The sequence below is a fragment of the Maylandia zebra genome, unplaced genomic scaffold (assembly GCF_041146795.1).
Source record: "Maylandia zebra isolate NMK-2024a unplaced genomic scaffold, Mzebra_GT3a scaffold03, whole genome shotgun sequence".
Taxonomy (NCBI): Eukaryota; Metazoa; Chordata; class Actinopteri; order Cichliformes; family Cichlidae; genus Maylandia; species Maylandia zebra.
The window spans coordinates 706,656-730,766 of NW_027490033.1; the positions used below are offsets into that span (position 1 = coordinate 706,656).

General features: G+C 41.8%; 2 protein-coding genes and 1 long non-coding RNA gene across 3 annotated transcripts in view; 1 reads left to right on the forward strand and 2 right to left on the reverse strand.

Moving 5' to 3' along the window:
* LOC112432436 (protein NLRC3) overlaps positions 1-24,111 on the reverse strand; it is a 3,307,575-nt gene that overhangs the window by 632,789 nt on the left and 2,650,675 nt on the right. The window lies entirely within an intron of this gene.
* LOC143415757 (NLR family CARD domain-containing protein 3-like) lies at positions 364-13,997 on the reverse strand. Its single transcript, XM_076881180.1, has 3 exons — positions 13,890-13,997; positions 6,609-6,890; positions 364-2,228 (listed from the first exon to the last, which is right to left on the reverse strand). Exons 2-3 carry the CDS (start codon positions 6,880-6,882, stop codon positions 454-456), a joined length of 2,049 nt encoding a protein of 682 aa, XP_076737295.1. The 5' UTR covers positions 6,883-6,890; positions 13,890-13,997; the 3' UTR covers positions 364-453.
* On the forward strand, positions 14,408-17,836 carry LOC143415774 (uncharacterized). The gene is made up of 3 exons (XR_013096217.1): positions 14,408-14,526; positions 14,947-17,037; positions 17,121-17,836. It is a non-coding gene; the product is annotated as an uncharacterized LOC143415774 (long non-coding RNA).

Consider the following 24,111-nt stretch of genomic DNA (forward strand, 5'->3'; position numbering starts at 1 on the left):
AAGTCATCTACATGTGGGTTTAGTTCTGACTTTAGGGACAAGTAAAAAAATAAAATAAAATAAAAACATCTGTCCAGACAACCTGACAGTCAAAAATATAAACTCAGGAACTTAAAAGGAAAATTGTGCTGACTTTGAACGTCCGCATCAAGATAAACTTACAGATTTAAGAGTCAAAAAGTGTCAAAACGTCTGTATCCTTACCTGAGAGTTTCAAGTTTACAGTCAGGACTCTTTAGTCCAACACACAGCAAATCCAATTCTGAATCCTGCAGTTTGTTCGAGCTCAGCTCCAGCTCTCTCAGATGATTGGATGGGGAGCTGAGAATTTCAGACAAAGCTTCAAAGCTTCTTTCAGAGAGTTCACAATCTCTCAGCCTGAGGAAGAATAACAATGGAGACATATTCTTTTATTCATCTAGCATTATTAAACATATTTGTTCATAGATTCACTTACAGCACTTTCTTGGATGCTTTGACCACTGGCAGCAGCTTCAAAAATGCCTTCTCTGAACGGGAGTATTTCTTCAGGTCGAACTCATCCAGATCTGATGACAGTAAGATGAAGACCAGAGCCGACCACTGAGCAGGAGACAGTTGATCTGTGGAGAGACGTCCTGATCTCAGGGACTGTTGGATCTCCTCCACTAGAGAACGATCATCCAGTTCATTCAGACAGTGGAACAGGTTGATGCTTTTCTCTGCAGACAGTTTCCCACTGAGCTTCTTCTTGATGTACTGGACTGTTTCCTGATTGGTCTGTGAGCTACTTCCTGTCTCTGTCAGCATGCATAGAAGATCCTGATTGGTCTGCAGTGAAAGACCCAGGAGGAAGCGGAGGAACAAGTCCAGGTGGCCATTTGGACTCTCTAAGGCTTTGTCCACAGCACTCTGGTAGAAGTCTTTTACAGTAAGTGTTTTCTGGAAGATTTTAAAGCGAGGAGATTGTTTCTTAAGCAGGTTGACTCCAGAGTTGATGAAGGTCAGATAGACATGAAGAGCAGCAAAGAACTCCTGAATGCTCAGATGGACGAAACAGTAAACAACGTTGTTGAACATGTGGCACTCATCAGCTTTAAAGATCTGTGTGAACACTCCTGAGTACACTGAGGCTGCTCTGATATCGATGCCACACTCTGTCAGGTCTGATTTATAGAAGATCAGGTTTCCTTTCTGCAGCTGATCAAAGGCCAGTTTTCCCAGAGACTCAATGATCTTCCTGCATGAATCTGTCTCAGCTCCTCCATCATACTCGATGTCCTTCGTTTTTAGGTGAAATAGCACAAGGCGTAGGTAGAGCTCTGTGAGAGTCTTAGGCAGATCTTTGCTCTCTTTGTTCTTCATGACAAACTCCAGAACTGTAGCAGTGATCCAGCAGAAGACTGGGATGTGGCACATGATGTGGAGGCTTCGTGATGTCTTGATGTGGGAGATGATGCTGCTGGCCTGCTCCGAATCTCCGAATCTCTTCCTGAAGTACTCCTCCTTCTGTGGGTCAGTGAACCCTCTGACTTCTGTCACCATGTCAACAATGTCACAAAGGATCTTATTGGCTGCTGCAGGTCGTGTGGTTATCCAGAGGCGAGCAGAGGGAAGCAGTTTCCCCCTGATGAGGTTTATCAGCAGCACATCCACTGAGGTGGACTTTCTAGGGTCAGTCAGGATTGCAGTTTTGTGGAAGTCCAGAGGAGGTCGACACTCATCCAGACCATCAAAGATGAACACAACCTGGAAGTCTTCAAAGATGTAGATTCCTGCTTTTTTGGTTTCAGTAAAGATGTGATGAACAAGTTCCACCAAGCTGAACTTTTCCTCTTTCAGCAGATTCAGCTCTCTGAAAGTGAATGGAAACATGAACTGGATGTCCTGGTTGGCTTTGTCTTCAGCCCAGTCCAGAGTGAACTTCTGTGTTAGGACTGTTTTCCCAATGCCAGCCACTCCCATTGTCAGCACTGTTCTGATTGGTTTATCTCTTCCAGGTGGGAGTTTAAAGATGTCTTCTTGTCTGATGGTTGTTTCTGGTCTGTCTGGTTTCCTGGATGCTGTTTCAATCTGTCTGACCTCATGTTCATCATTAACCTCTGCAGTCCCTCCCCCTGTGATATAGAGCTCTGTGTAGATCTGACTCAGGAGGGTCGGGTTTTCTGTTGTAGAAATCCCCTCGAGCACACACTGGAACTTCTGCTTCAGGTCTGACTTGAGTTTGAGCTGACACTCAGTGAGAATCTCTGCATGAATAAACAGCAAATGACACAAATGAGAAAACTGCATTCTGGTTACTGTGGTTATGTGTTCAGTTCACTGGACTCTTGGTGTCATGATCCGGGTGAGTCTGAGTAACTTTCCACAGCATCAGCTCTCCTCGCCTGGGTGGAGCCCTCCTCACTCCTCCCTGCTCCTCACCTGTTGCCAATTACTCCGGCAGTATTTATGAGCAGCACTCACAATGAACCTTCTCCAGATTGTGTGCTTAGCACAGTCAGTTCTCTGCCTCACATTTTGTCTTGTGCTCCTCAGCTTGTTTCGCGTAACCCTCTTTTCCTGTTCCCTAGTCGGCACCTGGATACATCTTCCAACTCTCGCCATAAGTCACGCCTCAGGATTCTGGCCTGCCACTGCTGGGAAAACTCCCTCTTGCAAACTGCCATCCTCACCTGCCTGCCTCCCTGTGCACCCACATCTCACTCTGTACCCAGATTTAATTCATCTCCTCCTCCAGCTGATCTCCACCTGCAGCCACGTAACACCTCTTAGTTTTTAAATCTTGGACTCATTCACTACACTGTGGACCACTCTGATTATTATCTCCTTTGTTCCAGTGATCCTGGATAGTTTCTATTCGCCCGATTCTGCCCCTGTTGTTCCTTTGACCTGCCTCAGCTTATGTTCTGGCCTCAGCTCTGCACTTCTCATTATACCTCGCTTGCTGTTGAATTTAGCCGTGATTCAGCTTTCTCCGTCAAGAAATCTAGTAAAATACATTTCTGTTAAAAGTCACTCAGCCTCCGTTTTTTGGTTCTGTGCTTGACTCCATTCCTTTTCATGAGCCATTGAGCCCTGACACTTGGGTTATAACTGAGGGCAGGTTTTATAGAGACACATTCGATTTAATTGTGTTTATTTATACAGCACCAAATCAATACTAGCAACATTTCACATATTACATAAACAACACTATGGAGCCAGTAATGAATAAATATGTAGAATAAATGAAAGAATTTCAAGTATAAAAGTTTTTTTTTAATTCCTCCAAATAACAACAACAGTCACCCCAATGTGCTTTATATTGTAAGATAAAGAACCTACAATAATACAACAGAAAAAACCCCAACTATCTTTTTGGGTCCTGAAAACTGAAGGCTCTGCCTCCCATTCTACTTTTAAATACTCTGTGAACAACAAGTAGGCCTGCAGAGCGAGAGCGAAGTGCTCTAATAGGGGGATATGGTACTACAAGGTCATTAAGATAAGATGGGGCCTGATTATTTAAGACCTTGTATGTGAGGAGCAGGATTTTGAATTCTGGATTTAACAGGAAGTCGATACAGGAGAAATCTGCTCTCTCTTTCTAGTCCCTGTCAGGACTCTTGCTGCAGCATTTTGGATTAACTGAAGCCTTTTCAGCGAGTTTTTAGGACTTGCTGATAATAATGAATTACAGTCATCCAGCCTTGACGTAATAAATGCATAAACTTGTCACGGCTGGGGCAGCAGTCGTGCGGTGGAGTTAAATGAGGACCCAAGTTGCAGACAGTGGTGGAGATGCGAGTGAGGTTTTATTTACAGTGAACAAACCAAGGTGAGGGCAGAACTAAACATAAACCTAAACTGGAAAAACTACAGTGGCTTGCAAAAGTATTCGGCCCCCTTGAACTTTTCCACATTTTGTCACATTACAGCCACAAACATGAATCAATGTTAGTGGAATTCCAGGTGAAAGACCAACACAAAGTGGTGCACACGTGAGAAGTGGAACGAAAATCATACATCATTCCAAACATTTTGTACAAATAAATAACTGCAAAGTGGGGTGTGGGTAATTATTCAGCCCCCTGAGTCAATACTTTGTAGAACCAGCTTTTGCTGCAGTTACAGCTGCCAGTCTTTTAGGGTCTGTCTCTACCAGCTTTGCACATCTACAGACTGAAATCTTTGCCCATTCTTCTTTGCAAAACAGCTCCAGCTCAGGCAGATTAGATGGGCAGCGTTTGTGAACAGCAGTTTTCAGATCTTGCCACAGATTCTGGATTGGATTTAGATCTGGACTTTGACTGGGCCGTTCTAACACATGGATATGTTTTGTTTTAAACCATTCCATTGTTGCCCCGGCTTTATGTTCAGGGTCGTTGTCCTGCTGGAAGGGGAACCTCCGCCCCAGTCTCAAGTCTTTTGCAGACTCCAAGAGGTTTTCTTCCAAGATTGCCCTGTATTTGGCTCCATCCATCTTCCCATCAACTCTGACCAGCTTCCCTGCTGAAGAGAGGCACCCCCAGAGCATGATGCTGCCACCACCATATCTGACAGTGGGGATGGTGTGTTCAGAGTCATGTGCAGTGTTAGTTTTCCACACAGAGCATTTTGAACAATAAGTTCCATTTTGGTCTCATCTGACCAGAGCACCTTCTTCCACATGTTTGCTGTGTCCCCCACATGGCTTGTGGCAAACTGCAAACGGGACTTCTTATGGTTTTCTGTTAACAATGGCTTTCTTCTTGCCACTCTTCCATAAAGGCCAACTTTGTGCAGTGCACGACTAATAATTCCCCCACCTGAGCTGTAGATCTCTGCAGCTCGTCCAGAGTCACCATGGGCCTCTTGGCTGCATTTCGGATCAGCACTCTCCTTGTTCGGCCTTGTTCGATTACACACAGGTGCACTCTATTTAGTCATTAGCACTCATCAGGCAACGTCTATGTGCAACTGACTGCACTCAAACCAAAGGGGGCTGAATAATTACGCACACCCCACTTTGCAGTTATTTATTTGTAAAAAATGTTTGGAGTCATGTATGATTCTCATTCCACTTCTCACGTGTACACCGCTTTGTGTTGGTCTTTCACCTGGAATTCAAATAAAACTGATTCATGTTTGTGGCTGTAATGTGACAAAATGTGGAAAAGTTCAAGGGGGCCGAATACTTTTGCAAGCCACTGTAACAGACAAACCTGAAAACATAAGGACAGCGGGGAATACACAGAGATGACACAAAGAAGGCTGGATAGAGAGACGAGTAGTAACACTGATTAACACAGTAATGCAGACGACACAACGAGGAACACAGGCAGACACATACTATAAATACACACAAGGTAATGAGGGAATGACACACAGGAGGGGAGCACAGCTGATCCTAATTCACAAGACGAGACACAAACCTTCAAAGTAAAACAGGAAACAGACTGTTTTACAACACAAACTCGGGGACACGAACAGAACACAGAGGAAAGACACAGGTAGAGATCAACCTAAGAACTAATACAAAATCAGAATTAACACAAAGTACACAAGGTGATACCAAAAATGAAACAAAACGCTGAACGACCCAGGACCATGACAGAACTAGTTTTTCAGCGTCACTCTGAGACAGGATATTTCTAACTTTAGAGATGTTGCACAAATGGAAGAAAGCAGTCTTGCATATTTGTTTAATATGTGCGTTGAAGGACATGTCCTGGTCAAAAATGACTCCAAGGTTCCTCACAGCGTTACTGGAGGCCAAGGTAATGCCATCCAGAGTAAGAATCTGCTTAGATACCATATTTCTAAGATTTTCAGGGCCGAGTACAATAACCTCAGTTTTATCTGTATTAAGAAGCAGAAAGTTAGCGGCCATCCAGGTCTTTATGTCTTTAAGACATTCCTGCAGTTTAACTCATTGGTGTGTGTTATCTGACTTCATGGACAGATGGAGCTGGGTGTCATCTGCATAGCAGTGTAAATGTATGCTATGTCTTCTAATGATGCTGCCTAAGGGAAGCTTGGTAACGGGAGCGTTGCCAGCAGAAGGCTGAAGTGGAATCTCCCAGAAAGCTGCAGAAGAAAAAACATGAGCTGAAATGGTGGATTTCAGTCAAATAAGGAGAACTGTGGCTTTCCTCCAACCTTTGACCAATCACCTTAGTGTCCTGTTTATCAACCATAATAAAAAGCATTTACTGTGTGGGCATTTTTTTGTTTGGGTCTCCAAACAGCAGAAAGAAATGGCAGCCATTTTTTTTTACTTTACCTTCAACTGGTAAATAGATTTAAGAGAAAGCACTTTGATCATATTTGTGACGTGTCCCAAACTGTTGTTGTCGCCTCATTTATGTTGATAAAACAGCTCTAAAACCAATCTGACAATATAAATCTGTAAAATGGGCAGAAAACCTGCTGCTGGTCCCATTTTAATCAAACCAACCCAAAGAGCAGATATTCATGTGTACACAGGAGGTTATTTGTGCAGATGCATAAAACACAAACTGTTGGCTTTCTGCAGTCTCTCACTCCTGAAAGTGTTGGCAAGTGTTTTGGATTTATTATTTATATGGATTTTAATGGCACCTGTGTAATGTTAACTAAGGTTTTTATTGTTTATGTATTTTTTGTTTAGTCATTCCCTGACTTACCTGTGGGTTCTGGGATGGTTTTATTTAAATTCTCCAACAGATCATTCTTGTTTATCCTCCCCAAAAGATTTTTAGCAACTTCAAAAGTGTTGATAGAGTAGGTATCAAACATCAGATCCACTATGTTCGTCCTCTCTGCATTCTCCAGTTTACTCACTGGGATTGCTGGTAAACCTTCTACAGACCCATTCTTCAGATGCCACTTAAATTTTTCAAAGTCATCACGTCCCAAATCCTCCAAAGTCCCCAGAAGGATTTCTTTAGGTGTCGTCATCTTTTACCCTGTAAGGACCCGATAAACAAAGACTGTAACAACAGCTGGAGAGGTAATTGTCTGATTTATCAGAATTTAACTTGATTCTAACAGCAGTTCATCACAATAAATTTCTTAGGCTCAGAATGCAACAAAATTGCACATGAAGAAGCACATAGAGAAGTATCCAAGTAACACTTTGCTACAATATAAAACAAACTATTATAAATAAAGAAAATATATAAACTAAATATATACACTACCCGTCAAACGTTTTAGAACAGCCCAATTTTTCCAGTGTTTTTGTCACGGTTTGCGAGCCGTGTGTAAATTATTAAAGGACCCTTTATGCAGGCAGCTCAGATGCAAGTGAGTTTATTCATCACATGGTGATACAAACAGAAATGGCGAAGGTGAGCATGGAAACTAAGCAAAAACCTAAAAACTAACAGTACACGAATATGAAGAATTACACGAAGGGAAGACGAAAACACGGAACACAAGGGGTGGGAGCAAAGCACCACAACACATCACTATATAGTAGTGATGGGTCCACAACACTGATGCACCGACGCTTGTATCAAGCTCACAGAGCGAAACCTGTATCGGTGCGTGTGTCGCTTTAAGAAAAAGTCACGTGATCGATACAGCTGCTGTATCGCTCATTACCAACGCGCTAAACTGTGTTTAAAAGGTACCGCATCTGCATCTGTCAATGGGATGAGTCGCCACCAAAAAACCCCCCAAAAAACCAAAATTACTCTCGCAAAGATAAAAAAAAAAAAAAAAAAAAACATCTCTCCATAACAAAATTGAGCTTGAAAGAAAAAAAAAATGTTTCTGCTGTGTGGGATCATTTTGATCTTTTAACTGCAAATAAGGGAATAGTTTGTCTGTCTTTGTTTCAGTGTAATCTATCAGAATAGGAAAAACAGCAATGTGACTTGCAGTGTAAATTATTTATTTTCTATTCTGCTGAGCTTTGTTACACAATCAAAAGCACCTCCTCAGTGTTCAGGCATTACAGAACCAAACATGAAAATGAGGAGACAAACACACCGAGAATGAACACAGGTCGGCCTATATTGACACTGAACTGCTTTATCATCATTTTTTAATTAACATGCGTTTTATTATTTTGAAATCAAGCACCTAGGAAGTCTGTTCTGGACCATGCAGTCCTGAGTTTTATTATAACGGACTGCCAACCCCTTAGTATTGTGGAGAGTGTCGGAGAGAAACATTCCAAGATCAGAGGATCCTTTAACGTACTGGGGGAACAGGAAGACATCTTATCTGAACCTTTTCCACCTGGCTTTACAGTTTTTGTGTACCCCAGCTTCATCTGTGCCTCTGAATTTTCCAAAGCTGGGGAAATGCACCTTAGAACACACATGCATCAACACTACAATGAGCGGGCGGAGGGAGGTTTTGGAGTCTTCTCACACCCCCGTTCTCTGCGACAGGCACGTGCAGACGGGGGGGGCTAGAGGGGCTTGAGCACCCGCCCCTTTCCTGATGGGTGCCCAAGGTGCCCTTTTGTTGAGGCAACTTTTAAAAAAAAAAAGTATTATTTTTTTTTAATGTGTGTGTGCGTGCGGAGTCCTGTCTGTGCCCCTCAACAATAATATTTAACTATTAATCACAGTTTTGCTAAATAAAAGGATCTGGCTTGCATCAGTCACATGATCACATTTAACCAATGATCGCCCTCGACGGCAGAACGCGCTGGTTACGAGCTGGGAACGAGCTCACAAAGAGCACGCGCATTTTTTGCGGTCCGGAGCTGTAGGAGAAACACAAGTTAACTCAGAGACACAGACTGATGCGACAAACCCAGTAAGTAGGTGTACAGCGTGCACTGTAGTGTGTAGCACACAGGAGTATTAGCTTATTACGTACACGTTGGTAAGTTGTCTTGTGGCAATTTGACGAACTGAAACAAACGAGCGTGCTGTGTGTGCAACAGCGTGACAAACATTACCTGTCCTTTTATTAACTGCACATGTAATGCTGGTCATAGCTGCTGGCTACCTGTGTAAGGCTGTCATGGGTCTGTAGCTCTGTCACCGTTTTAGTGAACATATTTAGTTTTAAAGTAAGTTACAGAGCATTTCCTGCCCTTCTGGGGGGATTATATTTCACTAAAAAACGATCTAATATACATGTCCACATAATTATGCATTATTATAATTATAATATATTAAAAAACACACTGTATTTTAAAGAACATACATTAAGAAGCAGATTATATTAGATTTATATTTTAAATAAGACAAAATTTGGATTTTACAGCAGTAAAATGATTGTATCTCTATACATGTAATAAGCTTTGCCCTGCACAGAGTGGATAGTGAAACAAATGGAATCATCATAAATACATTATTTCATATTTATTACTTCCCCCTCCTCATTGCTTTATTATTGTAGCTCTAGTAATAAATAATAATGTAAGGATTCTGGATCAGCACCATGATGCCCATAGTATATACAGTATTCTGAAGAAGGTCTAAAATGTCAGTGTGTTGCACCAAAATATTTAAGTAATTATCAGTTTTAGTTCTTAGAGTGTACCTCAAAGCACACTGTGTTCTGTTGATCTTATGTGCTGCACAATAATGTTTAATATTTAGTATTTACTGTTATATTACTATATATCATTGTGATGTTGTTTATTGTATTGCTCTCGTTTTCTTCTGCTTGTTTTCTTTTTTCTTTCTCAACAGGTGATCCAGGTGATTGATGTATGTGTGTGTGTGTGTGTGTGTGTATATATATATATATATATATTTTTTTTTTTTGTCTGCTTATTTAGTTGGTTTTTGTTTTTTTGCCCTTTATCCCTGTCCCAGGACACAGCTGGGAGTGATTGACAAGATGAGACAGAGGAAACGCAAACTAAACACACTGACATGAGACACGGACCTTCACCACAAAGCAGTAAATACATAGACTGAGGCTACGTCCACACGTACACGGGTATTTTTGAGAACGGAGATTTTCCGTTTTTGTTTTCAAAAATAATCCCGTCCACACGTAAAGGCAGAAATGAAGGAAAACACTGCTAGGAACATGCCAAAGCAACAGGTGGAGATATATTCCTAACCGTGCAGAAATGCTGGCCAATCAGAAGTCTAGAAGCCTCGGTGGGAAAAAGTAAACAAAGCTGGGGCATAGAAGGAGAACCAAGTCGTATGTGTGGAGGGACAGTAACTGTGTGTATATGTAATCATTTAAACACTGCAGAAAGTACAATTAACACTAATAGTATAATAATAGTACCTGAATTGTACGGAGCCCCTCTGATGACATGGTCCAAAAATAAATAAATTGTGGCCACAAAATACCCTCGAAATACTATTTTCGAGAGCACGAAATGGGTATAACGTGGCAACGAATTACGCATTTGTGGCAACATCATATTGATACAATTCCTGGACAGCTGCGTAGAGACACAAGCATGAGAGTAGGCTAAACCTATACACCGTGGACAGAGACGGTATGAGTGAGTTTTATTTTAGGCTGGGAATGAGCTACAATGCATTTTGAAAAGCCTGCAATGCAAGGAACCATTATTACGGAGAGACATTTAAACAGGATACTGAGAGCCCAGTTGCTTTACAGGACCTGGACGCCGGGATAGATTTTATTGTCAACCAACTGCAAGGGCCTGGGAAGGATCACGGTTATTGGTCAAGTGTTTCGTGCCCACAAATTAGCATTTCGTGCGCACGAAGTAGTATTTTGTGGCCACAATTGATTTATTTTTTGGACCATGTCATCAGAGGGGCTCCGAAGAATTGGGATACAGCCTCTGAGATAGAAAGTGTGCGACCGTGAACTCGACTCTCTTTATGACACATACACACACAGACACACACACAGACACTTGTTTTCAGATTTTAGTGAGGACACCAAAAAGCCTCAAAAATATCCTCAAACTCGTGAGGACGGCCATTTTGTGGGACTCTATTAGCCCACATAGTAGCATACCAACTCTTTGTCCTCACAAACATGTCTAACACTGGCAGTCCCAGGCTTCTACCTTTCTACCTTTAAAACCCGCCACCAGCCAAATGGCTGGTAGGCTTTTAGCTAAGCTTTAGCTTCAGGCAAGTGGAAGCTAAATTGGCTAGTCATTCATATGTAAATTGGGTTGTTACCTGGGAATTCTGGAGGGAGGGGAGTGGGGGTGTGTGGATGAGGGGGTGGGGGAGCTGCTAAAAGCGGTGAGCTTCCTTTTGTGTTTCATCTTGATGCATTCTCAATCATCCAGGGAAACAAATCTCCAAAAGTCACCAACTTGGAGTGTTTCAGTTTGCCATCTTAGGGAGAAATCAACACACATGGGTGTATGTCCTTTGTTGCTGAGATTTATTGATAAAAACAGTACAAAAAATCAACCATTTGTACACATTTTTACAAATAATTATAAAAAGTGAGTGAGTACATTTCAACATTTTCAGCAATCACTCACAATCCTGGCACTGCCATGGTATCTGTAGTCTGCATTTACCACATGTGTATCTGTTGCAGTGAACACATCGCACAGTGGCATGATTGTTCTTGCAATTGTGTTTGACCTGACACATGGCTCTTTTTCCAGGGCTCGGTGTGGAGGGTTGTGTCAAAGGCAACTGTTCTTTTCTTGCCTTCTTCGCAGCTACATGAGAGTGAGCTAACTCCCTTGCAAGCTCCACCAGGAAGTCCACCCGTCTTTCCTTCGTCCCGGAGCATGCTTGATACAGCACATGTGCATTCAGTGCTGCCATGTCAATCATGTTATAAAACACGGCAACTGGCCAGCGCCGTGTTCCTCTGCGGACAGTGTACTCCCGAACCATCTGGTCCATCACATCCACGCCACACTTTGTTTTGTTGTAAAGGGTGACAGTGTTTGGCTTCCTTTTGGTAGTGTTATCAGTCTGAACCACGCCGTGCATGCTGCTAAGAATATAGACTGTCTTCTTCCGTTTGGCCGCATATGCCGTCAGCGTGGCAGCAGAGGTTGAAAACACCTAAGAAATAAGATAAATTGTTATTTCCATAGCACTTTTACACACAATGAAACACATAAACATAGAACCACAAAAGACCTGCAACATACCTGAGTGGTGAATTCATTGCGATCTGTCTGTCTAGTGGATTGAGGAATTTCCCTGCGAATCTTGTTGACTGTGCCGAGGATGGTGGTTTTCCGTCTAAGAAGTTTTTGCGCAAGTGAAAGCGATGTGAAAAAATTGTCCGTGGTAACATTTCTGCCCTTGTCTAGGAATGGTTCCATCAGCCTCATTACTACATTTTCAGAAAGTCTCTCCCCAGTGGGACGACTGGGGTCCTTGCCAAGATATGGGAAGACATTGCAAATGTACTTGGTGCAGTTTCCTGCAGTATATTGCAAGTAAGCCGGACAAGTTTGGGATCAAGTTTTGGGTGGCTTGCGACCTAAAATCCAAGTACATTTGCAATGTCTTCCCATATCTTGGCAAGGACCCCAGTCGTCCCACTGGGGAGAGACTTTCTGAAAATGTAGTAATGAGGCTGATGGAACCATTCCTAGACAAGGGCAGAAATGTTACCACGGACAATTTTTTCACATCGCTTTCACTTGCGCAAAAACTTCTTAGACGGAAAACCACCATCCTCGGCACAGTCAACAAGATTCGCAGGGAAATTCCTCAATCCACTAGACAGACAGATCGCAATGAATTCACCACTCAGGTATGTTGCAGGTCTTTTGTGGTTCTATGTTTATGTGTTTCATTGTGTGTAAAAGTGCTATGGAAATAACAATTTATCTTATTTCTTAGGTGTTTTCAACCTCTGCTGCCACGCTGACGGCGTATGCGGCCAAACGGAAGAAGACAGTCTATATTCTTAGCAGCATGCACGGCGTGGTTCAGACTGATAACACTACCAAAAGGAAGCCAAACACTGTCACCCTTTACAACAAAACAAAGTGTGGCGTGGATGTGATGGACCAGATGGTTCGGGAGTACACTGTCCGCAGAGGAACACGGCGCTGGCCAGTTGCCGTGTTTTATAACATGATTGACATGGCAGCACTGAATGCACATGTGCTGTATCAAGCATGCTCCGGGACGAAGGAAAGACGGGTGGACTTCCTGGTGGAGCTTGCAAGGGAGTTAGCTCACTCTCATGTAGCTGCGAAGAAGGCAAGAAAAGAACAGTTGCCTTTGACACAACCCTCCACACCGAGCCCTGGAAAAAGAGCCATGTGTCAGGTCAAACACAATTGCAAGAACAATCATGCCACTGTGCGATGTGTTCACTGCAACAGATACACATGTGGTAAATGCAGACTACAGATACCATGGCAGTGCCAGGATTGTGAGTGATTGCTGAAAATGTTGAAATGTACTCACTCACTTTTTATAATTATTTGTAAAAATGTGTACAAATGGTTGATTTTTTGTACTGTTTTTATCAATAAATCTCAGCAACAAAGGACATACACCCATGTGTGTTGATTTCTCCCTAAGATGGCAAACTGAAACACTCCAAGTTGGTGACTTTTGGAGATTTGTTTCCCTGGATGATTGAGAATGCATCAAGATGAAACACAAAAGGAAGCTCACCGCTTTTAGCAGCTCCCCCACCCCCTCATCCACACACCCCCACTCCCCTCCCTCCAGAATTCCCAGGTAACAACCCAATTTACATATGAATGACTAGCCAATTTAGCTTCCACTTGCCTGAAGCTAAAGCTTAGCTAAAAGCCTACCAGCCATTTGGCTGCTCTCCGGGTTTTAAAGGTAGAAAAGCCAAATGGCTGGGCTCTGGGCCTTCCTAGTGCTAAACAGGTACACACACACACACAGACACACACACAAACAGGTTTGTCAGGTTCCTCGGCTCGTTCTCTGCGTTCAGTCCATTGAAGGTGATTATTGAGCCAATCACAGCTACAGAGCTCACTGTGACTCTTCTTCTCTCTACAGTCACACAAACAAACACACTCAGAGACTCTGACAGCAAAACTACAACAATGTGGTGTTAACACTCACCCTGCCTCAGCTCCACCGTCCTCCTGCTGCTCTGACGGAGGCTCAGCTGTTTCTCTTCCTGTTCCCACCTGCTCGGGTGGCTCCTCCCCTCTGCAGTTACAGGAAATCAGGTGTGTGTCTCTTGTTGAGACTGGTTCTTCCTGCTCTCTATCATCACATTGGGTGTTTCCAAATTCAGGGAGAGGATGCTTTGAATGCCACATTTGTAGGAAATTGTATCACATGGACGCGACGAAGGCTGTTCAAATTTGAAGTCTTCCAAATGCGTCCTTCATTTCCCTGAATTTGAAGGATGGGTCAGGTGTGTCCTTTGTGGCCCAACATATCCCAGGATTCATTGCGGGCCATACAGGAGATATTTTTCTGATAATGATAGTGATCGAAGTCGGAGTTAATGCAGGAGACGAACACTTTCAAATGTAAGTATATGAAAATCTGGTGGTGCAAAAGTTTTTATAGCGGGTGTGTTGTTAGGCTCTGGGCATCTGCATAGACATGTTCTTTTTTTGAGAATGTGAGGACAAACTTGAAAGAGAGACACTGTGAGAGTGGACACATCCACACTGCTGCTGCATCTGTGCTCACCACGATGGCCTCCTTCAGAGAGATGGAGGACTCACTCTGTCTTCTGGCTGATGTAAGTGTTCAGCTTTGAACAGCTGTCGTTCCAGCTGCTTTTAACTTTGTAGTTTCACATTTGTACAGACTTTATATTTTTTATAGACGTGTCATAAACCAGTCCTTAAATCATTTTCATTATCACAGATACAGTCTACACTCTGCATCATGAGCTGGTCAATATCGCAAAAGTTGTAATTCGTTTCATGTTTCATGTAAACTGCTCTGAGGTCACAGTGACACCAGCAGATGTAGTTACAGCCTCTCTGTCCCCACCATCCCGGCCCACGTAGACCGCAAAGGCCGGGTCCTCCGAAGGATGCAGCCGACGAATTGGAACACAGCTCATGTCTGACAGCAGTTTGAAGAGGAAATGGATTCTGTTCTGTTCTTCACTCATCACCTACCTGACAGCTGACACCTCACACCTGTTTCTCAGCTGCAGGTCAGACAGAAGGACACACAGAGGATGGAGGGAAGGAGGATGGATCTGCTAGTCTGAAAGTTGGTATGTCAGTTTCTGGTCAAGTTTTTGTTCAACAGGAAACATAAACAGAAGCAGGATTCATACCAGCCTCCACTTGAACAGCAGCCTGCTTAAACTGTCTGCGTGTCTCTAGCTGATCTCTGTCTCCTGCTGATGTCACAACGTCTCCGTTTTATTTGAACACTGGAGGTGAAGATGGCAGATTGTTGGCTAAAATGGATGTCTGTGGCATCCTGCATTTAATGTTCAGCATCTTTGTGAAAAACCCTTTAAAAGTTGTTTAACATGTCCAAAAATCCAAAACTGTTACAGATTACAAAGATGTTGTTTCTATGAGCTCAGGCTGTACTTGCTAGTTCACATTTCGGTAGTAATGTTGATGATGAGGATCATTATTTGTCATTGCTTTAGTTTTTATTCCACTGTTTCAAGGACATGCACTTAGTAGGGACAGCGGACTGGACAGGTCTTCAGTCTGTCTCGCTCTAAGACAGCTGGGTTAGGCTCCAGCGCCCCCGCGACCCTGAAAAGGATCAGCAGAAGTGGATGGATGGAGGGTCAGTTTGTCAACATTAGAAAAACAAACATACTACCTGCCTTAAATGTGAAATGGACGGGCTTTATGTTTGCTCGTTGTTTGCTAAAGAGACTTTTCTGCAGCATTTCTCTCCCGACTTCTTTGTAGCACCTTTCACTGTCACACATTTGATCTTTACAGCAGGGCTGTGCCATATCATATACCATACTATAGAATTTTGACATAGTAGCTATATAATGTTACTCCTACTTTATAGATCTCCATCACCCGATCCTCCGAAAACCTCTTGGAGTTGGCAGCACTCGACTGAGCCATTTTGTGCAGAAGAAGATTAAAATGATGCTTTAAACTCCAGATGTTATCTGAGCTCAGATCCTAAAGCCAGACCTCTGCATCTTCATTCTTGTGGAAAAGCAGAGCAGATGTTGTTTTCAGGAGGATGCTGCTATAATGGCTTTAGTTCCTTGCAGGTAATTATGACGACAGCGGAAGCAGCAGGAACAACAAACAGCCCAAACTAACAGACAAACTATTAATGAAAGTCCAACCCAATCTCCTCCATCCCCGTATCCTCCACTATTTGCATCTTCATCTGTGAAACCTGCAGAGCAGAAACAGTGTGTGGACAAAGTTAGCCGGTATGCAGACATGTTTGCTTTTGTTACAGGAGTTTGAAACACATCTGCAGCTCATTCAGAGGCTTTGGGGCCGTACACACTTCATTTTAAATCAGTACAGCCGATCTCACAGCTGCTGGATGTTTCTTTGAATCATAAGAACATTAAGACAAACAAGATGATCATGAAAATCATATTAATGATTGATTTGGCCTACGTTTGATGCTGAACTGCAGTAGCTCCTGACATTGTGCTTTTATTTCGTCTGGATTAGTTTGCAGCACTGCTGCACAGTTTACATTAAAGTGCACTTTTGCAGAGCAGACGACCCCCTGCACGACTGATGGGGTGAACCAAGGCCCTGCATCAGACAAAGAAGCATTATTTCAACTGTGAGTCATGCAAAGCAGCTCTAGTAGAGTCCTGTAAATGAACAGACTGGATCCCTGTAACGTACCACCTCAGTGACCAGTGGAAACATTCAAATGTTCAGGTAGTCATCCTAACTGACTTGGGGTTTCTGCCAGTGTGTTACAAGTGAAGCAGCTTGCCTGGTCTACACACTGGGACTCGTTTCTTTAAATCACCATTAATACAGTTTCAGCTGCTGACACATTCACTAGTGGGTAGTAATTAAAGCATGCTGCACCACTCATGAGTGCTATCATTCAGCACTCTCATTCATTTGTCTTAAAGCTGGTAATTAAACTCCCTGATGCCTCACTCTGTCTCACTCTTTTCTGTGTGTGAGAGAAAGAAGATGCAGCTGTGTTTCTAACAGCTGCTCTGGAGGAAGCCCTGCAACTCTAGAATCTCACCTGAGTCTGTGCCTGTGAGCTTGATGGAGTGCCTGAACTCCTTGATGACTCTCTCACCACAGATGCTGTGGTTGGTTGGTTCACTCACTATGTATTAACAGACCTCTCTGCATTGAATCATATCTGTTATTAATCTCTGTCTCGCTTCCACAGCATGTCTTCATCCTGTCTTCCTTCTCTCACCCCAACCGGTCAGCAGATGGCCCCGCCCCTCCCTGAGCCTGGTTCTGCTGGAGGTTTACGTTGAAACCAAGCACACCATTGTTTTTCTTGTGACATTACCAATAAGTTTGATGTGTCACATGGCCCTCTTCCTATTGAAAAAACAAAAGTTGTATCCAAGATGGCCGACTTCTAAATGGCCACCATGGTCACCACCCATCTTGAGGAGTTTGCCCCTCACATATACTAATGTGCCACAAACAGGACTTTAATATCACCAACCATTCCCATGTTATTACGGTGTATCCATATAAATGGCCCACCCTGTACTTACATTATAACCAATCCGCTCCTTTATCCTCACTTAAAATATTTTTACTGAACTATTGTAATATTTGCTGCCATTGCTGCTGTCCTCTTGGCCAACTTACTCTTACAAAAGACATGTTTAATGTTAATGAGATTTTTTTTTAACTAAATAAATAAAGGTTATATAAAAGTCGCTGCCAAAAACTGATCGCGGCTTCTACCTTGTTACACGAATGTTGTTTGTGGCTCAAGATGACTTTATGTCATCCATGAGGGAAGCATTTGACATATGTTTCACATATTATAGCCCAACAAGTTACTTATAGCAGTTTAAATACGAGCAATCACTTTTTGGCAAATACCAGAAATCAGTTTTTGGCAGACAATCACTTTTTGGCACAACACCGGTGTCTAGCAGGTTTTATATTTTAGAAAGTTTAAAGCTCAGCTTAATAGAAGTAGTGTGGTTGTGAGTTTTGCATAAACAAATTTGTGCAAACCTCAATGAAGTGAAGCAACATTATAAAGAAGAGTGAGCCTAAATGACTCCCCAATGATGTGAGAGACTGATAGTCATACAGAAAACAATGACTTTGAGCTGTTGCTGCTAAACGTGCTTCTACAAGCAACTGAATCTTGGAGTGCACTTTGGTTTGTCTGCTCATAAATTGGTGGTTCATGATGATAAATGAACTTCTGAACTGGTTTAACATCAGTGCAGTGGCTGGTCCATTCCTTGATGTATATGTCAACGTTCAAAATGAGCCATTTAAATCAGCTATGTTGGATCAAGGACACATCTAAACCCTGCAGGACAGCGGCCCCGAGGCCTGGAGTTCCCACCCTCAGTGCAGTGGAAATAGTCTCGTGCCAGTCTTGGTGCTGCCTTTGAGTCTATATTGCCGAACACTGTGTGCACACATTTCTTTCCTTCCTAAACAAACACACATTTGTAAAGGAAAATTTAAATTGAACTCACAGTTGGCGGTTAATCGTTATATAGTTTAGATGTACACCGAGAGACGCATTTAGTGGGACTTTTACACCGCCACAGATTTTCTTCTTCTTTTTTGTTACATTATTGACATATACTAGATATTTTAACCTAAGCAGCAACAATCATGTCTCTGGTACAGGCACTTTCCACCATGCAGGTTAAGCTAAAATGTGACTTGAAACAAATTCTGGGTTTCCGTTCCATAAAGGTTCATTTCATCTGGTAAGTTAGCCCCTGAGGTAACAGTCTATGTGAACATAACATACTCACTGACTCACACTCAACTTGACTGATAGTGATTTCCTGAATTAGGCAAAGCGCACAGAGGAAATTCATTTGCATATGTTTGTTTTCACAATCACTGAAATCCAAGTTAGGCATGTTTCCCTTTGTTGTTGTTGTTCTTGACACGAGTGCTTCAGTTATTTTCTCATCAGTATGTTAGGACAGAAAGGATTCTGTTGTGGATTTATGATCATCTCACGTGTGTCCATCTTTCAAACTCTTAGATTGTGTAGACATTAATGCAGCTGTCAGACTGTAGGCCAGTTTCTTTGCACTGTAAGCATTGATTGGATGCTACTGTAGCAATCAGTGCTTACACAAAACGTCCCTGCGTAAACCCTCAGACACACAACAAACAGATCAATAGTATCTGAAATTCAGAGTACGGATCTTTTTACACATTTCTCACAGAAAATCACCTAAATCGCTTTCGTGTGAGATGCACATCATGTTTGCCTCATAAAGACTTGCCCTGTATGTATTCATTTCTTTAGACTTTCACGTGGAATTGTCACCTAATATAACAGGTCCATCAGTAAATGGTGTCTATCTTCAGTTTCTGTCTCCTAGACTTTGTCCCTGTCAGGTTACAGCTGAATAGATAGTCATATCATGCAGAGACTGCATCGTACTATAATGCTCGTATGATCGCGTTTGTCATAAGTGGACTGGTCTTGTTGAAACTTTGCATAAACCTTGCCCAGTAAACTGTGAGTGCTAACATTTCTATGGCATATGCAAATACTTTAGACAAATCCCACAGTTGTCTATATTTGTATATTTGACAGTTTAATGAAGCATTTAGAAATCAAAGGTCAGATTAAAATGCTGGATCACAATAGAATGTGATATCACACAATACAATATTTTTAATATCACACACAGCATGAAAGTTTGCTAGTGTATATTATAAAAATATTACAGTATGTTGGTATAACTTTATCCCCTCCTAGTTTTTAAGATACAAATTTTGGCCCACACTGATTTGTGATCATATTCCTCTGTCCACTAAATGAAGATGGAGGCTCTGCTCTTTATTTCTGTGTTTCTCTGGAGAATCCTGGTAACATGATGGCTTTCTGTCTCTAAACACACACGAGCTTAACTCCGAATGAACATGATCAGAGTTCATTGAACCAACTCTGATCAGTCTTTTCTAAGGGTTTCAAGCCTTTCTTGTTCGAGCCTCTCTTTGTTGTTGCTACAGTTATGTGTAATTATTAATAGTATTGCAGATGTTAGCCTCTGCCTGCAGTGTTGATGTGGGTAAAGGCTTTAACCATGGATTAGCGGCAGGTCCCAGCTTGTAAATTGTGGAGCATTAATGCCCACTCCAGCTCCTATAACCAAATATAAACAGTTGGGATGAGAGTTAGCTCAAGCCACTACAACAGCCAGCAAGAATGATCTGTTCATGCTAGCATTAACAGTGCCTATACACATAGCGACACACGGGGGAGGGGCCTAACTAATAACCAAGATGACTACAGGCTTGGAGGTGCTAAAAGTCAGATATACCAGGAGCAGTTTGGGCTTTAGAACAAATTTTGTGTAATTATAACAATATGTAATTTAGGACATGGTTACATATGATGCTGCTGATTTTTTAAATCTAATTTTTACGTTGCATTAATTTCTTTTTGTCAGACAGGGAATCAAACAAGTTCTGTTTTCTCGAATGAATCCCACTGTTATTTGTTTGTCCTACCAACAGGGATGTTTACATGGTATTCATGACTGCTGCACCTGATGACTTTCACAGCTTGAGGACTGCAAACATTTCCCAACAAGACATGAGTGGTGGGGTGATCGTTGGTATTCCTGATCAGGTGAGGATCTGTTCCCATCAAACCACCAAAACCAGTTGTTCAGGATGTTTACAGGATGAAGAATCCCCAGTTATTCTTTGTGGTTGGAATGTGCCTACATATGGCTGTGTGGGATTCTGGCTTACTTTAGGGTCAGAGCAGTTGGTATGTGGAGCAAATACTGACACAGTCAGAGTGGGCAAACCAGCAATAGGCTTGTTGTCATACCTGGAAGTCTGAAAGCTCCCGATGCTGGATGGTCTTTCTAGTTTTTAATGACAGGTCGTCTAACAAAGCTTCCATGAGGTGCTATAATGGAGACTGTCCTTTTCAAGGAGTTTCTCATGTCTTATCCTACTTTTTTCTTTTTTTTAATTAACAGGAGTGAGAATTTGAAATCCTCTATATTGACATGATTACATTTCTTCTATTAAATGAGAAGTACATTTTGAACACAGTATAGTGAACACAATATCCAAGAAGCTAAATCTGGTGAAATGGTTTCTTTAGCTGTCAGCTTGAAAGGCTGATTGGGGTATTTTTGTCACCTTGCATGCGGGTGGCATGGACACCTGACTTTTGTGTGCATTTATCAAAAAGCTTGGATGATTTTGAAGATCAGTGGCATTCAACTCATGATCAGCGTTCAAGTTTTCTTAAAATCTTGTAACATGATAACTAGAAAGAAGACAGCTAGGATTTTCAAACTGATCCATAGATGGATCTACTATGAAGCTGAGGGACAGCACTGCTTAAAAGATCCTTTTTAAATGACTCCAGCTGTCTGATTTAATGAGACCACGTGTGCTCAAGTTTCCTGCTCTGACTCGGCCTCAGAATGTCTAGAGGCAGAAATCAAGCACACTCAAAGGAAATAAGCGTATCAGTGGGCATGTGCTCAGCACGCAGAGTGGGAGTGACTAAAGGTGCCACTGCAGAGCATCGCAGTTGTTTCGTGTGATTAAGTTGTGTGTTTATGAACCTGTGAGTGTTAGTCCTTTTGGCAGGATGACTCGCATGAAGCTGTTATAATTGTTTGTGCATGTTAAAGTTATGCCTCAGTTCTTTGATACCATGTTGGTAGGATTATTTGGCACTAAGTTAATAGCAGTGGCTGTAATCTCCCGCAGTCATTACATCCAGCGGTATTACAAATAAAGGACTTTTCTATTGTTTAGTTTAACTGTGGCTAGCTTGCCATGTCCGTGCCTTATGATTGGCAGTTTGTATGACGTGCTATTTAGGCAATATATGAGCTATAGTGACCCCTTGTGGATATTGTGAGATATTGCTGTGTTGAGTACATTATGTTTTCAATTGTTTTTCTAGTTATTTGTGACTCTACTAATGATAAAATTGCCTGTTTCTGTTTCCAGAAAACCATTGCTCATAGTCCCACATACTATACAATGATAAGTTCAAGTATGGCTGTACCTAATTTGGATTAAGCCTGGCAAGCACTTTGATGTAAACAATTCTTCTGTGGAACTTAAAGACAGTTAACCCAACTCCTGGACTGCTGCAGTCTTCCTGACAGAAAGCTTAGGCCAGGCTTGTATGCCCAGTATATATATTCTATAACGTGTGTAACTACTTCGTTTAGTTGTTTTTGTTTGGATTTAGTTTAGTTGTTTTTCTTTTCAGTGTATTTCAGTGTCAGTAATTTGTGTGGTGCTCACTCACATTTTCAACTGGAAAAGACCTGCAATAGAAACGTATTTAGGAGCAAACAAGTGAATGAAAAGTTTGACATCATTAAGGCCAAACAGCACCTAGTTTTCAACAAAAACACATAACATAAGAGCAGCAGTGACGATGCAGCTGACACAGATGAACCCATTTTCTTTCCCCTCCATCTGATCCCCGGATTGCTTAGTCCACCTCTGCTCGGATTCGGAGCTAATAGGTTGGAGCTTTTTGTATTCACCCCCATTTTGGACTCTGGGCTATCATTATGAAGACGAGGACACTTATCGAAGCTTTATTGTGTGTATTCGTGATTTGGGACTTGGGACATTGCGGTGCTCCTTGGGTGAGAACTGCAAAATATGAGCTGAGTATGGGTGAAACTTATTTTAGTGGCACTAGGTCAACTGTAGCAGTGCACCTGGAGTCACCAACGATTCATCTGGCTCTGGTTGCTAGCTTAAATCGATATGAAGTATTACCCAAATTACAAGGTTCCCTTGTTCTGTATAATCTTTCACTTTCACTTAAGAAAAAGCAGTATTTGTCGTTAACATCTGCAAAGTACGAAAATGCTTTTAAATGTAATATGAAACGAAGGTTAATGATGATTGTTTTACTTTTACTTATATCCGGAGATGTGCAACCAAATCCTGGACCTGAATTGAAAAGTGTCCAGACCCCTGCCGATTTTAAATCTCAGCCAGGGTTAAAATGTGTTCATCTAAATGTACGCAGCTTATTACACAAGATGGACTTGGTCAGAATTTGGGCGAAATCGACAAACGCGGATATTGTGATTATCTCCGAAACTTGGTTGTCCAAATCTATTACAGATGATGACATCAACATAACGGGATACAATCTTTATCGCACAGATAGGCCTAGGAAAGGTGGAGGCGTAGCAATTTATGTTAAATCAAGATATGAAGTATCCATTGTTTTATCTGTATCTATTCCTAAACAAATGGAATTCTTGGCTTTGGATATTAAAATAGTAAAGTCTCTTTCTATAACAGTTGTTGGGTGCTATAGGCCTCCGTCTGCTGTAAAGGAAACTTTATTATCTCTAAAGCATCTTCTGTCCAAATTAAAATATAACGAACTTCTATTGGCCGGAGACTTGAACTGGGACTGGCTGAATATAGCTTCTGATGAATTTAAATCCTTCTGTGACTCTGTTAATCTTAGCCAGTTGGTCAACCTACCTACAAGGCCAAATATAAAGAGTCCTGACAAATCTACTTTGATTGACCTAATTCTAACAAATGTACCTCATAAGTTTCTGTCTCTAGGCGTGTTTTGTAATGATTTAAGTGATCATTGTGTAGTTGCTACCAGTAGGAACACTAAAATCCCTAAATGTAAACCGCGTATCATCTGTAAAAGAAATTTTAAAATATTTAATGAGCAAGCGTTTCATTATGACTTGTCTATGGTAAATTGGGAAAACTTGAGTCTGATACCAGACATCCATCTGGCTTGGGCTTATTTTAAAGAAATTTTTATGAAGATTTTAAATAAGCATGCACCTGCCAAAAAATTTAGGGTCAAGGGACGGGAGAACCCTTGGTTTTCATCGGAATTATCAGAGTCCATCCATCAGCGTAACGTGGCATGGGCAAAAGCTAGGAAAAACGATTCCCTGACTGACTGGTTAGACTTCAGGAAATTAAGAAACAAATGCACGACACTTATCAAGAAGGCTAAGTCAGAATATTATTTATCTGTTACTACAGAAAACCTCAATAACCCTCAGAAATTTTGGAAAGTAATTAAGTCCTTATCTATAAATAAAATATCACAGGCTCTTCCAAAATTCATTTTAAAAGATTCTGTCCCAGTTTATGACAGAACTGAGGTCTTAAACAGCTTTAACAAGCACTTCGTAGCTACT